The sequence below is a fragment of the Hyperoodon ampullatus genome, assembly GCF_949752795.1.
Source record: "Hyperoodon ampullatus genome assembly, chromosome: 2".
NCBI classification, from domain to species: Eukaryota; Metazoa; Chordata; class Mammalia; order Artiodactyla; family Ziphiidae; genus Hyperoodon; species Hyperoodon ampullatus.
Window position 1 is genome coordinate 58,966,530 of NC_136915.1, and position 16,539 is coordinate 58,983,068.

At 39.0% G+C, this 16,539-nt stretch overlaps 1 protein-coding gene across 3 annotated transcripts in view; it reads left to right on the forward strand.

Annotated features, from left to right (window-relative positions):
- Positions 1-310: 310 nt before the first annotated feature.
- IL12RB2 (interleukin 12 receptor subunit beta 2) overlaps positions 311-16,539 on the forward strand; it is a gene marked incomplete at both ends in the record, with an annotated part of 71,101 nt that continues 54,872 nt past the window's right edge. For all 3 annotated transcript variants that reach the window (XM_079697580.1, XM_079697581.1, XM_079697582.1), the window contains 6 exons: positions 311-386; positions 2,116-2,403; positions 9,333-9,447; positions 10,356-10,540; positions 11,753-11,895; positions 13,023-13,173. In XM_079697580.1, the coding sequence (XP_079553706.1) occupies positions 311-386; positions 2,116-2,403; positions 9,333-9,447; positions 10,356-10,540; positions 11,753-11,895; positions 13,023-13,173 (958 nt within the window). The remainder of the gene's footprint in view (positions 387-2,115; positions 2,404-9,332; positions 9,448-10,355; positions 10,541-11,752; positions 11,896-13,022; positions 13,174-16,539) is intronic.

Here is a 16,539-nt window from a genome sequence, read left to right on the forward strand (position 1 = left end):
CCCAATAGTCTCAAAGTATTTAAACCAGTTCTAAAGGACTCCAGAGGCCAGATCTCTTCCCCCACCCTTTGCTGACCCCAAGAAGCTTAAATGACACGGGGGTTAGAGGTGGCTAAGATTTTCAGTTTACTAGTTTTAAAGGTAAACTTCATTTAAAAAAAAAATCTTAACAATGTGAAGAAAATTAAAAGGGCATTTTAAGCCCTCTGAATAGTATTGGTTCTGGTATTTTCTGAATGTATTTAACATGAATGAATTTGTCTTCTTTTACAAGGAAAAATACAGAGGTGTATTCCAGAGTTGACTGTTCATGGCACATACAGTTAACGGGTGCTCATTGGCACTTATTTTTATGATCATGTGGCTGTTAGTTAAAGCAAAAATAGGTAAGATATTTCTGCAATCTAATCTGTGGAGGGATGTTTGGTTTAAATTCTCAGTTATAGATGAAATATGCCTTTGTGGTAAATGTTCTGGTAGTTGGTCTTTTGTAGTCAATCTTCTGTCAAGTTTAAGTGGATAAGTCTGGTTCTATGTCTGTTACTAATATGTATTTTATTTCATTAATACTAATGATTAAGGGTCCAATGATATCTTTTCCTCTTAACAAAATGACTAGGTATCAAGCTAGGCATCATGAATGAATGTTTTACATTATAGTGCATTTTAACAGAGGGTATTCATGGATGGATTCAGCTCTGCTAAAAAAATAATGGCTGGCATTTTCTTCTCTGTTTTTATTGGCATCTTATTTTTTACTTTATGGCCCATTAGGATCAAAGAAACAGAAAACAAAAATATAAGTAAGATAAGAGAGAGAAAGAGACTTAGTTCTGAAAATAAAAATGGAAACTTTTCAGAATTCAGTATTTCCTTTATTTGATTTGAATAACTTTTTTACCAATTTGTTTATGGTAGTTGATCCAAGCAATCTGATAATTACCAAAAAAGGCTTTCAGTGGAGGCTTTATATCACATCTAAAAATTCAAGGTGAGTCTATAATTCTGAGGTTTTTTTTTTTTCATCAGCAGTACTGAGTACTACCCAAAACTGCTAATTTCTGATTAGTTGTCGTATTTACATATACAAAACCTCCTGGAGAGTAAGAGTGACCTCTCTTTAAGAGTTTATTGTGGGACCTGGCATATAGAAAATAATATGGAGAACTCTTTTTAAAAGAAGAACACATTCATGTGATTTTGTATTAGCTGTATTGGACAATGGTTCATGCTACCTAGGGTCTTACATCTTGAAGGAATATCATGGTAAGACCTAATTTCCATCCTTGATGCAAACTACACATACAGAGCCTCTAAATATTTTCTCTTTGTTATAAAATAATAGATTACACATACTTTATACCTCTAATATAGCAAGAGAGGGAATTATTCCCAAATCTGCCCTTTAACATTTGTAATAGCCTTTTAAACATTTCTAATAGCTTGTTAATCATTTTGGTATGAGTATTGAAGTAAGTGTTATAAATCATAAATGGGGATGGAAACAAATGTGATTTATTCTGGGAAGTAATTTTTAGTAGTCTGGTGAATAATTTGCATATAAGAGAGATTGGTTTTTCCTAGAACTGTGGTCCTGAATGTTCTTCCAACACTATTTTCTCACCACTTTCCTATTTATAGTTCTGGTTATAGTATTACTGTTTTGAGAAGGATTTTTTTTTGTTTTTTATTTTTTGTTTTTGCAGTACGCGGGCCTCTCACTGTTGTGGCCTCTCCCGTTGCGGAGCACAGGCTCCGGATGCACAGGCTCAGCGGCCATGGTTCACGGGCCCAGCCGCTCCGCAGCATGTGAGATCCTCCCGGACCGGGGCATGAACCTGTGTCCCCTGCATCGGCAGGCAGACTCTCAACCACTGCGCCACCAGGGAAGCCCAAGGATGTATATTTTAATTCAAATACAGTTAGACTTTAATACGGTTGCCTTCTCTCCTCATTGTGCTTCACCAATACAGCCAGAGCAATGAAACTTAGGTATATTTCCATCATTTGACAGGGTTAGTTTTATCCAGCTTTGGGGAATTACACAAACCCTCCATCTTGCAGTGGGTTTCTTATATGCCATCTTATGTCTTTTGCATTTGTGTCTTATTGCAGATGTGTGCAAGAGAGGGGATGTGACTGTGCAGCCTTCCCATGTAATTTCACTTGGGTCAGCTGTCAACATTTCGTGCTCTTTGAAGACCAAACAAGGCTGCTTGCAATTCTCCAGTTTTAACAAGTTAATCCTCTACAAGTTTGACAGAAGAATCTATTTTCAGCATGGTCACTCCCTCAGCTCGCAAGTCACAGGTCTTCCCCTGGGTACAACCCTGTTTGTCTGCAAACTGGCCTGTAGCAGTAATGACGAGATTCGAATATGTGGGGCAGAGATCTCCGTTGGTGGTGAGCATTCCATCCTGAGTTCCTAAAAATTGGTGATCTTCTGGTATTTGTCATGATTAAGCAGAAATCCTAGTAGAAGACAGTGTTCTTTCTTCTCCCACCACAAGGATATATTTAATCTTTTTTTAATATAAATGTATTTATTTATGGCTGCATTGGGTCTTTGTTGCTGCGTGCAGGTTTTGTCTAGTTGTGGCGAGCGGGGGCTACTCTTTGTTGTGATGTGTGAGCTTCTCATTGCGGTGGCTACTCTTGTTGTGGAGCACAGGCTCTAGGCACGTGGGCTTCAGTAATTGTGGCACATGGGCTCAGTAGTTGTGGCACACGGGCTTAGTTGCTCCACGGCATGTGGGATCTTCCCGGACCAGGGCTCAAAACTGTGTCCCCTGCATTGGCAGGCAGATTCTTAACCACTGTGCCACCAGGGAAGTCCCAGATATGTTTAATCTTGATAGTAACATGAGCACCTCAATGTAAGAAGTCCAGAAATCAATAGAACTGGAATCACATTTAGTAAGTCTCCTCTTCCTTCTCCTCTTTTCCACCCCTCTCCTCCCCTCTCTCTTTCTCTCCTCTTTTTGGCCATTAAGACCATTTACCTATTGCCCTTGGGCTCCAATGGCAGGAAAATGGCTCTCCACAGCTGAGTCTTCATGCCTCCTTACTTATGAGAATTGTTCAAAGCCACTGCCCCCTAAAAAGAAGAGAGATGTCTCTTTTGACTTATGCAGCCCAGACTGATACCCAAGGCTGAGCACTTTTCCTCTCTCTGACTTAATGCACAAAAAATCGTTCTTCCATCCACCTCACTCCTGACCACTGGTTATCAGACTTAGCAGAAGTTAAGAGAGAACTATCATCATACTTAGTATCTTTTCCTGGGTTTTCTAGAAAACTGCCTGAGACAAAACTGACGTGCTAAGACTTCATGGGGGGAGAGGAGTTGTACAGTTCTAGAGAAGCAAGAGTGAGGGAGTGAACTAGGAAAGGAGCAGCGCAAACACGAGGTGGTTAAGTTACTGAGCTGGCCTTGGCATCAACAGAAGATACAGCTGGTTTCTTGGTCACTAGCGACATCCCCAGAAAGAACCTATAGAAATAGAGTGACACGTGAAAGAATTAGCAGTCTGCCATCGGTCAAAGTTCACCCACAGAGCACCAACTCCCCCCACCCCCACTGCTGGCTTGCACTGTGGGTCCCTCCACGCAGCCATGGGGAGTAAGAACTAAGTGTCAGAGTTGGCGTCTGCAGCCTGAGCCACAGTGCACAGGGTGAGCCAACAGCACACCTTCCTGCAGCCTGCAGCCTGCAGCCTTAAAGGCCCAGCCCAACAAGCCAGTGAGCATACATAGGCCCTGAGCGATCCCACGGCACTCTGTGCCTCTGTGGATGCAGGGAAGCTCCGAAGGGGTGGGTGGGAGGCATAAGAAGAGTGGGAGGAATTGCTGCAGTAGGCTGACTGACCAAGATGCAAGGACAGGGTCCCTCTCATAAAAAGAGTGATATAGAGCTCAATGAGACTCTTCAGGATAGAAAGAGTCTCTTTCCCTCTTCTAGGGAAGAGGCTTCCATCCTCTTCTCTGTGACCTATAAGGAGGTGGTCGGTACCAGGAGGTCTTCCTGGAGGTCAACCACAAGCATTGAGCAGGACACCAAGCAAACGTCAAAACAAATCAGCTGTGGGTACGGAGGCATAAACTAGGTCCTGTGCTCCTCTTCCAGATCAGGGGCTCCTGTTCACACCACTTATGGGTCATGTACTCTCAGCTCTGATAGCTTGTGGTGTAGGAAAAGATGCCTGGGCTTTGAGTCTCAACACTGCCACTAGCAGTGGACTCTTAGACATTTTCAATTCTCTGATCCTCAGTTTCTCCATCTGTGTGATGAAGATACTAACACCTACCTCATAAGATGGTTGTAGTGATTAGATGACACCTTGTATGCAAAGTGCTTAATCTAGTACCGGTCACATAGGAGGCACTTAAGTGATAAGCGCTAGGGTTGCAGTTCCATTGGTTTTACTCTTTTCTTCGTGTGTGCAGCATGCTGAGTGCTGAGCATGTTTCGCTTGAAAGGAAGTATAAGCATTGGTTATAGACAAAATGAAATTTTTTTCTTAAAACACCATTAGTCCTCACCTCCCTTGTCCTCAGAACACCTGAATATTTCATCCAGGTAATTCACCATCTTACAGACCAACATACCATATTGGTATCAGACATTCTCAGCCCTGTGATGTCAGTTCCAGGTGTCCACAGTGCTGCAGGTGTTTTCTTCTTTTTTAGGGGGCTAACAATGGCCTTGAAAGTCAGTATCTTTGCAGATGTCCTTAAGCCATTCCATTCCATTTCCTATCTTTGCTCAGGTGCATGAGAGTGATGCAACCCCTTTTCATCTGTTTACTTTTCCATCCAGAGGTTGTGGATGCATCTGTGACAGTTTGCAGCATCAGGAGATCTAGGGAGATGGTGAGGAGTATCTGCCCCAGTGCAGCTCAGTTGGGCAACGCTGCTGGAATGTTGCTTGTGCAACGTGCTCAGGTGGTAACCACACTATCAAATGGCTGCTCTTTGAACAAGTTTAGCACCTTTGAGGTGAAGAACTGACTGGAAGTAACACCTTTTTCTGAGTATGGCTAGTCATTCCAAGAAAAGATACAATGAATGTTGGTTACACCCAGTGTAGTAAGCTTAAACCTATCTAGTGAGGGAGTGAGCAGCCCATTTTCTTTTTTGTGATAAGCAGTAGCCCATAGTGCCATTACATACTCTGAGTGGGCCTGTCATAAAGTTGACTGGTTCTTCAGAACTGGGAATGGGTAAATGGCCTTTAAGCCTTCTCTTTCTGGCCCCTTCCTAGGCTTGTGCTGCTCTGCTGCCCGGAGCTCATCCAAATTGTGCGGCAACTAAACAACCAGTGCTCTACCTAACCTCAGAGGATTGGGCCACAAACTATTTGGACAATCAAGGAAATAAATGAAAGACAATAGATCCTTGCTTAGTTGTTTTCAATATATGTTTAGCTGTTGATATTTCTGAAAGCTGTTTTTCTAAGACCTTTTATTTCACATAGTAAGTAGGGCTTTTAAAAATAATAAGCATAATATGCATAACAATTCATTACATGGTAAACCATTTTAATTTTCAGAGACTTTGATTTCTGACCTTTCCTTAGCATCGGCTATTATATATTTGTATTGAAGAGAATCACTTCTGGTTTCTCCTGGGACAGACAGTCTCTGCCCAAACCAAGTCCTGGGCTGAAGTAGACACCTTGATTTCATGGTCCAGGGAACTCACACGGAGAAAGTTGACTTGATTTGTGGGTAAGAGCTGTGGTCTTTAAAGTGAGATGCTCTGCAAACTTTTAGGAGTAAAGGTGAGGGTGAGTAACTTTTTCATTAAGCAAAAGTGCCAGGTACTTTATCTCATTTGGTCATCAAAAGACTGTATGAAGGTTAGGGTAATGATGCTGGTTTGAACACATGCATTTACTTTCATTCCTTGTGAAATAAAGCCAAAATGCAGTAAAAAAAAAAAAAAAAAGTTTTCTAGAGGCACAAACCCTAAAGGACAAAAGAAATGGGAGGGGAGACACAGCAACAAAGTTTTGGAAGCTGGAAAACAGGTGGGCCAGTGATAACTGGCTTAGCCTACAGCTGGCAGTGAGAAACTTCAAGATGCAACCTGATTTAATGCAGAAGCTCCCACCCCAGACAGACAGAAATTGGTGATACCATATACTGCTGGGAGTGAGGGTAGCAGTGGGGATAAAAATGGGAGACTTTAATTGAAAAATCTATTTAAAAAACAGATTCTCAGATTCCCTTCCCAATTTCATGTACCCAGTTACTTGCTGCTTTTCTACACTGGCATAGCCCTGGAGGCCTGGTATCAGAGGGCCACTGAGCTAGTTTCAGCCCATTCAGTTGAGATTGGTAGTACACGCTGAAAAACAGAAGGATGAAAAGGACGTTGGCATATAGCTCCCTTCAGACCTGTACCCTCCTCCTGGCAGATTAGAAAATCCTTTTCTGGAAATCAGACCAGGCTAAGAGGAAATGTCTAAAATTATTTGCAATAGAGGTTCCTAAGAAACCCTAGTCAGATCACCCTGGAGTGACACCCAGAGTCAACAAATGTCCCTCAACTGACATACCCGCAGAGCTCCAATCTATAATGTAGCGTTCCCCCTCCTATATATGAGTAAAAATACAAGGATCTGGGAATTCCCTGGTGGCCCAGTGGTTAGGACTCAGCGCTTTCACTGCCAAGGGCCTGGGTTCAGTCCCTGGTTGGGGAACTAAGATCCCACAAGCCACACAGGGTGGCCAAAAAAAAAAAAAAAAAAAAAGTAAAACAAAACAAAACAAAAACAAGAATCTGAGGAAAATGCCTAACATGGAGAACAGAAACCAAAACAAACGTGGAACAAAGCATCGAAGCAAAGTGGAAGAAACAGATGTATTCAGGGAGAAGAAATGTTAAGAAACAAAATCTAACCTTGATACACTTAGGAATTAACAGCAAATATTGCATGTAGAACAAAAATAGGATGCTATAAAAAGGAAATATTCAGAGAATAAAAAACATCCCCCCCCAAAAAATAAGTGCAAATGAAAAACTCAATAGGAGGGAAGAAATGTAAACTGAGGAGGTTTTTTTCCTCATATTAGAGCAAAAGGATCAAGAGTTTTAAAATATAGGAGATAAAATACAAAATTAGAGAAGAAAGTCCAACCTATGAAACTAGGGATTTTTAGACAGAAAAAACGGATAAGAATTATCAGAGAAATAATTCTAAAATGTTTCCCAAAATAAAAACTACAAGTTCCCAGAAGTTATGAACTCTTTGAGAATCCATAAGAATGAAAGAAAAGAGACCCCATTAAGCACAGACTATACTCAGCCAAAGTATCAGTCAAGTGTGAGGGTAGAATAATGACATTTTTAGCCATGTTCAAAGTATTTCCTCTCCTGCAACCTTTCCCAGGGAACTACTGGAGGATATACTCCACCAACACAAGTAATTAAATCAAGAAAGAAGAAAGCATTGGATCTAAGAAACAGGAGATCCAACACAGGGAAAAAAAGAGAAGGAATTTCCAGGACACTGAGAGCTGGAAGTTCCACAAAGATAGCTGTGTACAGGCATAGAGGCAAACCCATCTTACTGGAAAGTTCACAAGGCTCCAGGAAACTGGTCTCCAAGCAGATGAAACTAGTAGAATTCTCAGTGCTTCTGAGTATGTTGAACAGTGATTCAGATAATTGACTTGAAAGTTTGGAATTATATTAATAATAAGGAAACTAAACAAATGGAAAAACAAGAAAATGACTACCTCCAAGATAAACAAGAAGTTGTACATAAAATGAAAAGTTAACACAGGGGCTTCCCTGATGGCGCAGTGGTTGAGAGTCCACCTGCCGATGCAGGGGACACGGGTTCGTGACCCGGTCCGGGAAGATCCCACATGCCGTGGAGCGGCTGGGCCCATGAGCCATGGCTGCTGAGCCTGCGCGTCCGGAGCCTGTGCTCTGCAACGGGAGAGGCCACAACAGTGAGAGGCCCGCGTACCGCAAAAAAAAAAAAAAAGAAAAGTTAACATAGCATTAGTCATAAGTGGTCGTATATACAGATGTATAAAGTATACATATAAATGTATACATGTATATATGTATATATATATACACATATGAGTCTATTATCCGAGGAAAAGAAAGAGTTTATTATTCCATTAAACAAAACTCTATGAGCTACATATTGTTATACTCACTTTATAGATGAAGAAACTGAAGCTCTGAGAAGCTCATCTGGGCAAGATCACACAGTGGGTAGTTACTGTCCCCAGATCTATGGTGTGTGCTAAGGACAAAAAAAGCTTTTATTCCATCAATTACAGCTTTTTTTTTTTCTGAGCAGACAGTGTCTAGGGCTTTGGTGGTACCCTTGTTTTATCTCACCCAAAGGAAGCCTCTGTCTACATCTGGGTCTCAGTATTAGGGTAGAATGAGATGACCCAGTAACAGAGTATTTTCTCTTATCTCCATTAAATCTGAGAAACTCCTAGCTTTGAGTTCTGTCTTTGACTATAAAATGGCTTCATTTAAAAATACACACCTTATGATAGAAGGGACCATGCCTGCCTTGTTCACCTTTGCATTTCCACAGCTAACACTGCCTAGCCCATGGAAGGTTCTCAATGTCTGTGTACATAAAGAATTAATTTATACATGTTCATTAAGTGCTCCAAATGATGCTGCAGAAATTAGATTTATGTGGTACAGCCCAGGAAGACATGACTAAGGGCCAGTGGGTAAAAGTGCCTTGGCAACAAATCTCAGGTCGATGGAGAAAGAAAGCCCCTCAGTTTTAAACGTTTCTAATATTTGAATGGGCTTCATTCTAAAAAAGTAAACTCATCATCACCTGGGGTAATGGAGCTAGCACTGGATGTTCACCTGTCAGGGTGAACAGTAAAATATGGTGGTGAAAGGCTTGGATTCAAGTCAGCCACTCCTGGGCTGGAGACCTGATTCTGCCACTTCATCGTTTTGTAATCTTGGGCAAGATACTTCATCTCTAAGTCTTAGTTTCTTCTTTGATAAAATGAGGATAATAATAGTAGGTACTTGATGTAGCTGCTATGATTTCCAATTGAGAAAAACCACACGTAAAACACTGAGCATAGGACTTGGCATATAATAATTGTTTGATCCATATTCACTATTATTGCCATTGTTATTAGAAGAAATTCATGCCTAGGAGGCAAATTTGAACTTCATGGGATCTGAAATAGCTCCCAGCTCCTCTGGGTATAGGAGACATAGGGGAAGTATTGTTATCTTGTTGGCAAATAATAACAATGTAACTGAAGTATCACCTGTGTGCTATTTAAAATAGGTTGTTTTGTTATTTATTTTTAAAGTTGTTCCAGAACAGCCTCAAAACTTATCTTGTATACAGAAGGGAGAACGTGGGACCGTCGGCTGCACCTGGGATAGAGGACAAGACACCCACCTGTATACTGCCTATACTTTACAGTGAGTGAGACTTTATTTTTGCAGCTTTTTTGGTAGGTCTTCGTTTAGATGACGTTTGGAAGTATCGAACAGTTCTAGTTTCACCAGAGAGAAGAAGCAATAAACACCTCTAGATAATCAGATACTTTAAAAAAAATTCTAATGTTCATCAAGTAAAACTGGTTTATTCATCTAAAGTGTGACTAACTCAGAATTCTCTTCAGGGCATCCAAGGCCCACGTTGTAGACGTTCTTCCCTGCTCTATAGGATTAAACTGGCTGCATTATATCCCTTCCCTTTTCTGCAGTTGTGGACTCTTAGGGTCATGGTATAGACTCTTAGAGTCTATAAATAGATGCTTTTTTTTGTGGTAGCTTTCCATTAGCCTTGGAGGAGTTTCTTTTTAAAGCACCTTTACCTGACCTGAGAGTTCACAAAAAGAAAGAGTCTGGGAGATTCTTTTCCTTGGAGTTGATTCTGTAATCCTCTCCAAAGATCCTGCTCATAGCACTATGCCTAAGTGAGTAGTAGATAAGGAAAAGGCAGTGGGGCTCAGGGTTCTGGTCTGTACTAGCATCTGGCATTTCTGTGCAGTAAATGCCAATGTGGCCATGGATCCTTTGGATGATTGGATCTGTCCTAAGGAGCTAAGGTGTCAGCCAGGGTTTTGGGAATTCAGAGAGTGTGGAGATGATTACTCATCCATACGAATGTCAAAAAGTCTCAGTCCTACCAAAAAAAGAGAGGGGTGAAGTATGTTCCTATTTATGACCACAGAATACAAATATTCCCATTGTGTATCCCCTAGTAGTAAAACTGACCTTAAAAATCTGAGGAATTTTAAATATATGAACATTTTGTTGCTTTGTGCTAAGAAGGCAACAGCACATAAAGTATCTTGCTAAACACAATCGTCTTTCATTTACAGGTTAAATGGACCAAAAAATTTAACTTGGCAGAAACAATGTAATGATCCCTATTGTGATCATTTGGACCTTGGAATTAACCTACCCCCTGAATCACCTGAATCTAGTTACACAGCCAAGGTTACTGCTATCAATAGTCTTGGGAGTGCTTCTTCATTTCCATCCTCATTCACATTGTTGGACATAGGTATATATTATTTCACTTTTTGTAGGTGTCGATCTTTAGCACGTGAATATTATTTTTAAAATCACTTGAATGTTCTATGTGTGATTGTTTCAAAAGGGACAGTGGTTCATCGAAAGTGGCCAGTAGGCATAGGCAAAGGATAGATGTTTCTTTGATGCAAGCAAAAGGATGTATGTCTCTAGAGCTATAGAGAGATGTTCAAAATGGGATGTTGAACATTATTCTCTCTGTTGGAGAAATAAGAGCCCCCTGGCCTCAAATCCCATGAAGGCACTGGCTGCCAGTGATATCATCTGACTGAGGCAAGGGTCATGTGAGGTTATTCAGGTGTCTTTTCACCCCCATGGCTACTCCATTGTTCTGAGATAGGCTGCATGTGGGCCTGCAGGGCTAGAGCAGCCAGGTGCCACCTATAAAGAAAGTGTATCATTGTACCAATCCATCTTCCTCAGAGAATACCTACCTCCACCCCTTTCATCAGCTTGGGAGCTGGAGTGAGCCAGTCCCAGCACATTTCTGAGCAAATGTAATTGGCTGGCCCAGTTGAATCAGAGGCCAATCCCAGGCATTCCCAAGGTCTGAACATCCCATGTAGGACTGGGCTTCAGGCCTGAAGTCCTATGTGTCTCTCTTCTCTCTTCCCAAAGCACCTCTTTGCACACATACTGCTAACTGTGAGTCTGAACTTCGGTATCTACTCTACATTTTCCTATCAAAGTTCTGCCCGTTCTACCTTCCATCTCTTTACATTGATCATCTCTAGCCACCTTCTTTCCCTCTTATTCTTCTCTTCTATTCCTCTGTTGCTCTCTTTCCTATGGCTTTTCCTACCAATATTTCTTCTCCTTCTGAGGTGATCACCACTAACCACACCTCTACCTTCTCAGCCACTGGAACTCCTGGGTTTTGGCACATTGGTTTTCTTTAAATCATTGAATTAAATGGAATCAAAATTATTACTGATGTTCATCATAGTTTATCTAGTAAAAATGAGGGTAGATTAAAGGGAATTACTTTAATGATTTAGAAATGAATCCAACTTTTTCTTCTTTCTAAAAGCCAGGGGCTACTCTCTTGTCTATTTCACCAAGTTTAGTGGCCATGCATCTTAGAAATGAGATTTGTTCAACTCTTTATAAGCCCATGTCAATACATAAGACAATTTCCAATTATGGAGCCTGAATCACACTTTTTTTTTGTCCTGGTTACCAGTGAGGCCTCTTCCTCCGTGGGACATCAGAATCAAATTTGTAAACGCTTCCGTGAGCAGGTGTACCCTTCAGTGGAGAGATGAGGGGCTGGTGCTGCTTAATCGACTCAGATATCGGCCCGTTAACAGCAGGTCCTGGAATATGGTAATGGTCTCTAGAGTGAAGGGGAAACCAGGGAGGGGTTCTTAGTAACAATGCCCAGATCTCTCTTTTCATACCAGCAAAATATGGAGTTTAAGAATATTTAGCCCAAAAGTACACATACTCATTTGAGACATGCCAGTCACTTACACTTCTGTTTATTAAGAAATATCTTAAAATTTGATCACTGATTCCGAAATTTTTTAAGCCACAGGCTTCTGTAAATCCACATTAATTTTCTACAATTTATTTCTAGTGAGTCATTTTCCTTGTTATTTTACCCCCTACCCCATTATTACTTCCATTATTACTTTTTAGTAATTTTTTTAACATATTGGAAAGAGAAATATTAGGGAATGTTCAAAGAGGGGCTTATCTGAATTGAATATTCCAAAGAAAAAGCTTCACACTTTGGTGTAATAGTAAACATTATTATTATTATTTATTTATTTATTTTTTGCCATGCCACATGGCTTGTGGGATCTTAGTTCCCCCACCAGGGATTAAGCCCAGGCCCTCAGCAGTGAAAGCACAGAGCCCTAACCACTGAACCACCAGGAATTTCCCTAAACATTAAATTTTTTACAATAAAAAATGTAAGATTATAATTCCTTCCAGTATTTTTGTAAAATATAATGGCTTATAATAATAACAAAGGATCAGTTCCACATGCAGAGAGGTATAATAATTAAATTTTTCACCTATAATTTTTCCTATATAATTTTCTTATATAATTAAATTTTTCTGTTTGGAACCAGTTTTATGTCTATGTTAAAACATTCATCACATCCTAGTTGTAACCAAATAAAGAATAATCTCTAGTGTAGAAACAAGCTTCTTCAAGGCCCTTTTGAAAACTGGTAGTTTTCAATCTTGTTTTTCAGCTGGTTTCAGGATCCCCCTTGGAATCCATATAGATGATTCTTCGACCCAGGAGTTTTTTGTTTTATTAATGAGAAGGTATTGTTTCAGATTAACATCACGTGTATTCAGTAACCCAGTCATTGATATTTCTTCTTATTGAATGACAGATTTGAAAAGTAAAAAGCGTTATCTGGTCTGATTTTCCTACCTTTATTTAAATTAATTTAATATTAACAGGCACTTTTAAAAATCTTGTTGGATTCAAGGTTAATGCCACAAATGCCAAAGGAAGACATGATTTGCTGGATCTGAAACCCTTTACAGAATATGAATTTCAGATTTCCTCTAAGTTACATCTTTATAAAGGTAGTTGGAGTGACTGGAGTGAATCATTGAGAGCACAAACACCAGAAGAAGGTATGTGTCTAAAAAAAAAATGGAGGGGAGGGAGGTGGATAGAGCAGAGGAAAGACAGGAGAGAGAGAGGAAGATATAATGATTTCCTTGGAATAGAATCTCTAAAGTACTGATACTGAATCAAAAAGTATGAGTGCATTAATTAACAAGCTCATTTTGACATTGACTTAAGTATTGAAGCTGTCCAGGGAGATATGTTTATATTGCTAAAAAATTTTTAACATTAGGTAAGTCCTACTCCTGTTTGCCACACGTTATCATGCTGGTTACAAGTTTATGCCTCAGTAATGTTTGATTATATCTCTTATTTCTATTTCACTTACTTTCTCAGTTACTTTCTCTTATTCCACAAAGCTGCAACCAGTAATTAATTTCATTCCTTTATCATTAAACCTTGATACATTTTACCCTTTGGATTCTGTGAAAATTAATATGGCTTTATAAGCCATACTAAAAGCTTGAAAAAAAGTAGACTCTGGAGACAACATTTTAAAATAAAGTTTAACATCTGGCAATCTTCTCTCCTCCAAATGTTCCAGCACTGCACTTCTTCAAACCTTTGATACTCACGGCTCACATGAGTACCACTAGACTGCCCATAGCTATAAAGAGGAGATCAAATATATTTTTAAGTCTGATGGACTTTTCTTTTTGGTAATTATTGGGAAGACAATTTTATTGAAGTATAATCGAAAAAGCAAAAATGCTTATATGAACTTTATGACAATACTAAATCTTTGGAGACATAAGAAATAGCCATCTGAATATTAGTTTTCAAAAGCACTCAGTTAGTGATACAGTATACAGCTTCATAATTTATGAAAATTTGTTTCAGAGGAAAAATAATTGACATATAATCCGTTGCTTTATTATCTGGAGATTTTGAAGCATTAATGTCAGAAAAGCTAAATCCTTATTTGTGAAACGTATAGATAAGTGTGCATGTAAACTAACCTAATGATTAAGTTACATTCATTTTCTGTGAGCTACTAGTTATTTTTGGTAGCTGATGACACTTATCAGTGATACTCCAGTGACTTTCAAGGATGTAAACTATTAATAAAATAAATAATATATAAATTGTAGAATAATTGTATACTCCTCCTTTCTTCTGACAATAATTGCATTTCACTATTTAAAAAAATATTTTTAAATGAATTCATTCAGCAAATTATAATTTATTCCTCTCATTTTATGATAAAAATCTCTTAAATTAATGTTGAACCACTTTTTCTCATTTAAATGTGTGTCATTTTTATAATCCGGAGCTTACTCTTATTATCCTTTTATTACAATGTCAAAGTAATGCATTTAAAAAATACCTCATGGATTTTTAGACTTTATTTATACATAGTACAGATAAAATTCTTGGAAATGGGCCATATTTTATGTCCAAGTCCAAGGTAGTAAATAGGCTGAAAATTTTTAAGTTATATCGCATTAAGCTAAAGTATAAACTAGGGAAACTCTGGGCTTGTAAATTCTTGTCATTTTTACTCACACTTGATAATGACCCATTTAGAGATGTGTGAAAAGGTTTTTCTTTCTTTCTTTTTTTTTTTCAAGTGTTTATCTGTTGCATTAAAAACCCATCAAGGCAGGATGGTAGCTTTCTCATATCCTATAAAATAAACCACTATCATAACAATGAGTGCAGCAACTTGTTACGGTTATGAACTTGTAGATGGTTATGAATTGAACCAAGGAAGCTGGCTTATTCAGAGTAATTGCAAACATTCATAAAGAGAGAAACCCATTCTCTGAGATACACCACGCTACCAAGCTCTGCTGGTTTCCTTTCAGTGTCTGAATCTCCCTTTTTTGTGTTTGATCTTTCTGCGGTTGTTGTAGGATCTCTTTTCTCTTACTCTAAGCTTCACGGTTTCACCTCTTACCGCTGTTCCTGTCATCAGTTTCTGTATGAAACACCAACTGATGTAAACCTAAAAGGTGTGAATTTTTTTTAACACTTCTTCCTTTTAACCCCTGAGATGTGTACGCATATATAACTTGGCATTTAAAAAAAAATACTAGTAAGCTTTTTTCTTTTTTTTTTTTAGTTACTGTCTAAAACTGAATGATCTTATGATAGAGCTTTTTCTTTGCAGCCTTGGCTACTCAAAACAGAGCAATATGTTATCTCCTGGTGGATTGGGCACAGTTATTTATAGCACTCCAGCAGAGAATGAGGGTATTATTCACTCCATATGGCCCTTTCCCATGTCATTAAATTCGACTCTTTTCATGGTCCTCCATGAAAAACATTTTTAAAATGACCACTAAGTAAGGGGTGGTAGGAAAGAGATAATTTTCTTATGTTTAGGAGGACAGTCCAGCAATCAGTAACCATCAGTGGGCCTGATACTGGGAAACAAGCAATCATATTTTACTTCTAGTGGGAAAACAGTCTGAATTTGGGCTGCATTGTGTCCAAACTTGCCTGAGAATATGCCCAGATGTTGGGGGAAAGGCACTCCCTCATCATTTTGAATGCCCAGGAGGAGACTCCAAAATAAAGATGAATGAGCCATTCCTTAGAGCTGCATTATCTATCAATTAGGTGTTTCTGTCTGTTCATTCACCATTTTTCAGTCTTATTTATATGTTTGGTCTTGCTAAATGTGACTGTGGACAATTAATAAAGGAAGTGTTAAATGCTCATACTAGTGCCAGAGCAGCAAAGGAGGAGCCCTCCCCCACTGTGGTGATGGCATAGGTGATTGGTGAGAGATCCCAAAGAGGGAGAAAATGCAAGGCTACCAGCTGCAGCCACCCATGTTCACGTTAAGAAGCTAGACAATTCATTCATTTGTGATTTTGAACTATTGCTAGGATAGATTAGGTGTGAACAATTAAATACTAGAGGTTATTTTACCATCTTAATTAGCAAACAAGATGATAAGTCTAGCTTAGGAGTCAGCAAACTTTTGCTATAAAGGTCCATATAGTAAATATTTTCAGCTTTGCAGACCATATGACTTTTGTCACAACTACTAAAATCTACTGTTATCACAGGCAAGCAGCCATTGACAGTATACAAATACATAGACAAAGCTGTGTCCAAAATTTTATTTCTGCACACTGAAAATTGAATTTTATAAAATTTTCATGTCACTAAAAATGATTCTTCTTTTGACTTATTTTCAACCATTTAAAAATGTGAAAACCATTATTATTAGTTCACTGGCTATACCAAAACAGGGAATAAGGAATCAGCCAGATTTAGTCCATGGGCCATAGTTTGCTGACTCCTAAACTAGCTAAACTTGAAACTATTATACTTGCATCTTTTTGCCTAAGGCTTCAGGAAATGAGAATGAATAATTCTTTACCTTCTTAAAGGGATTTACCTACAAACATTTTCAT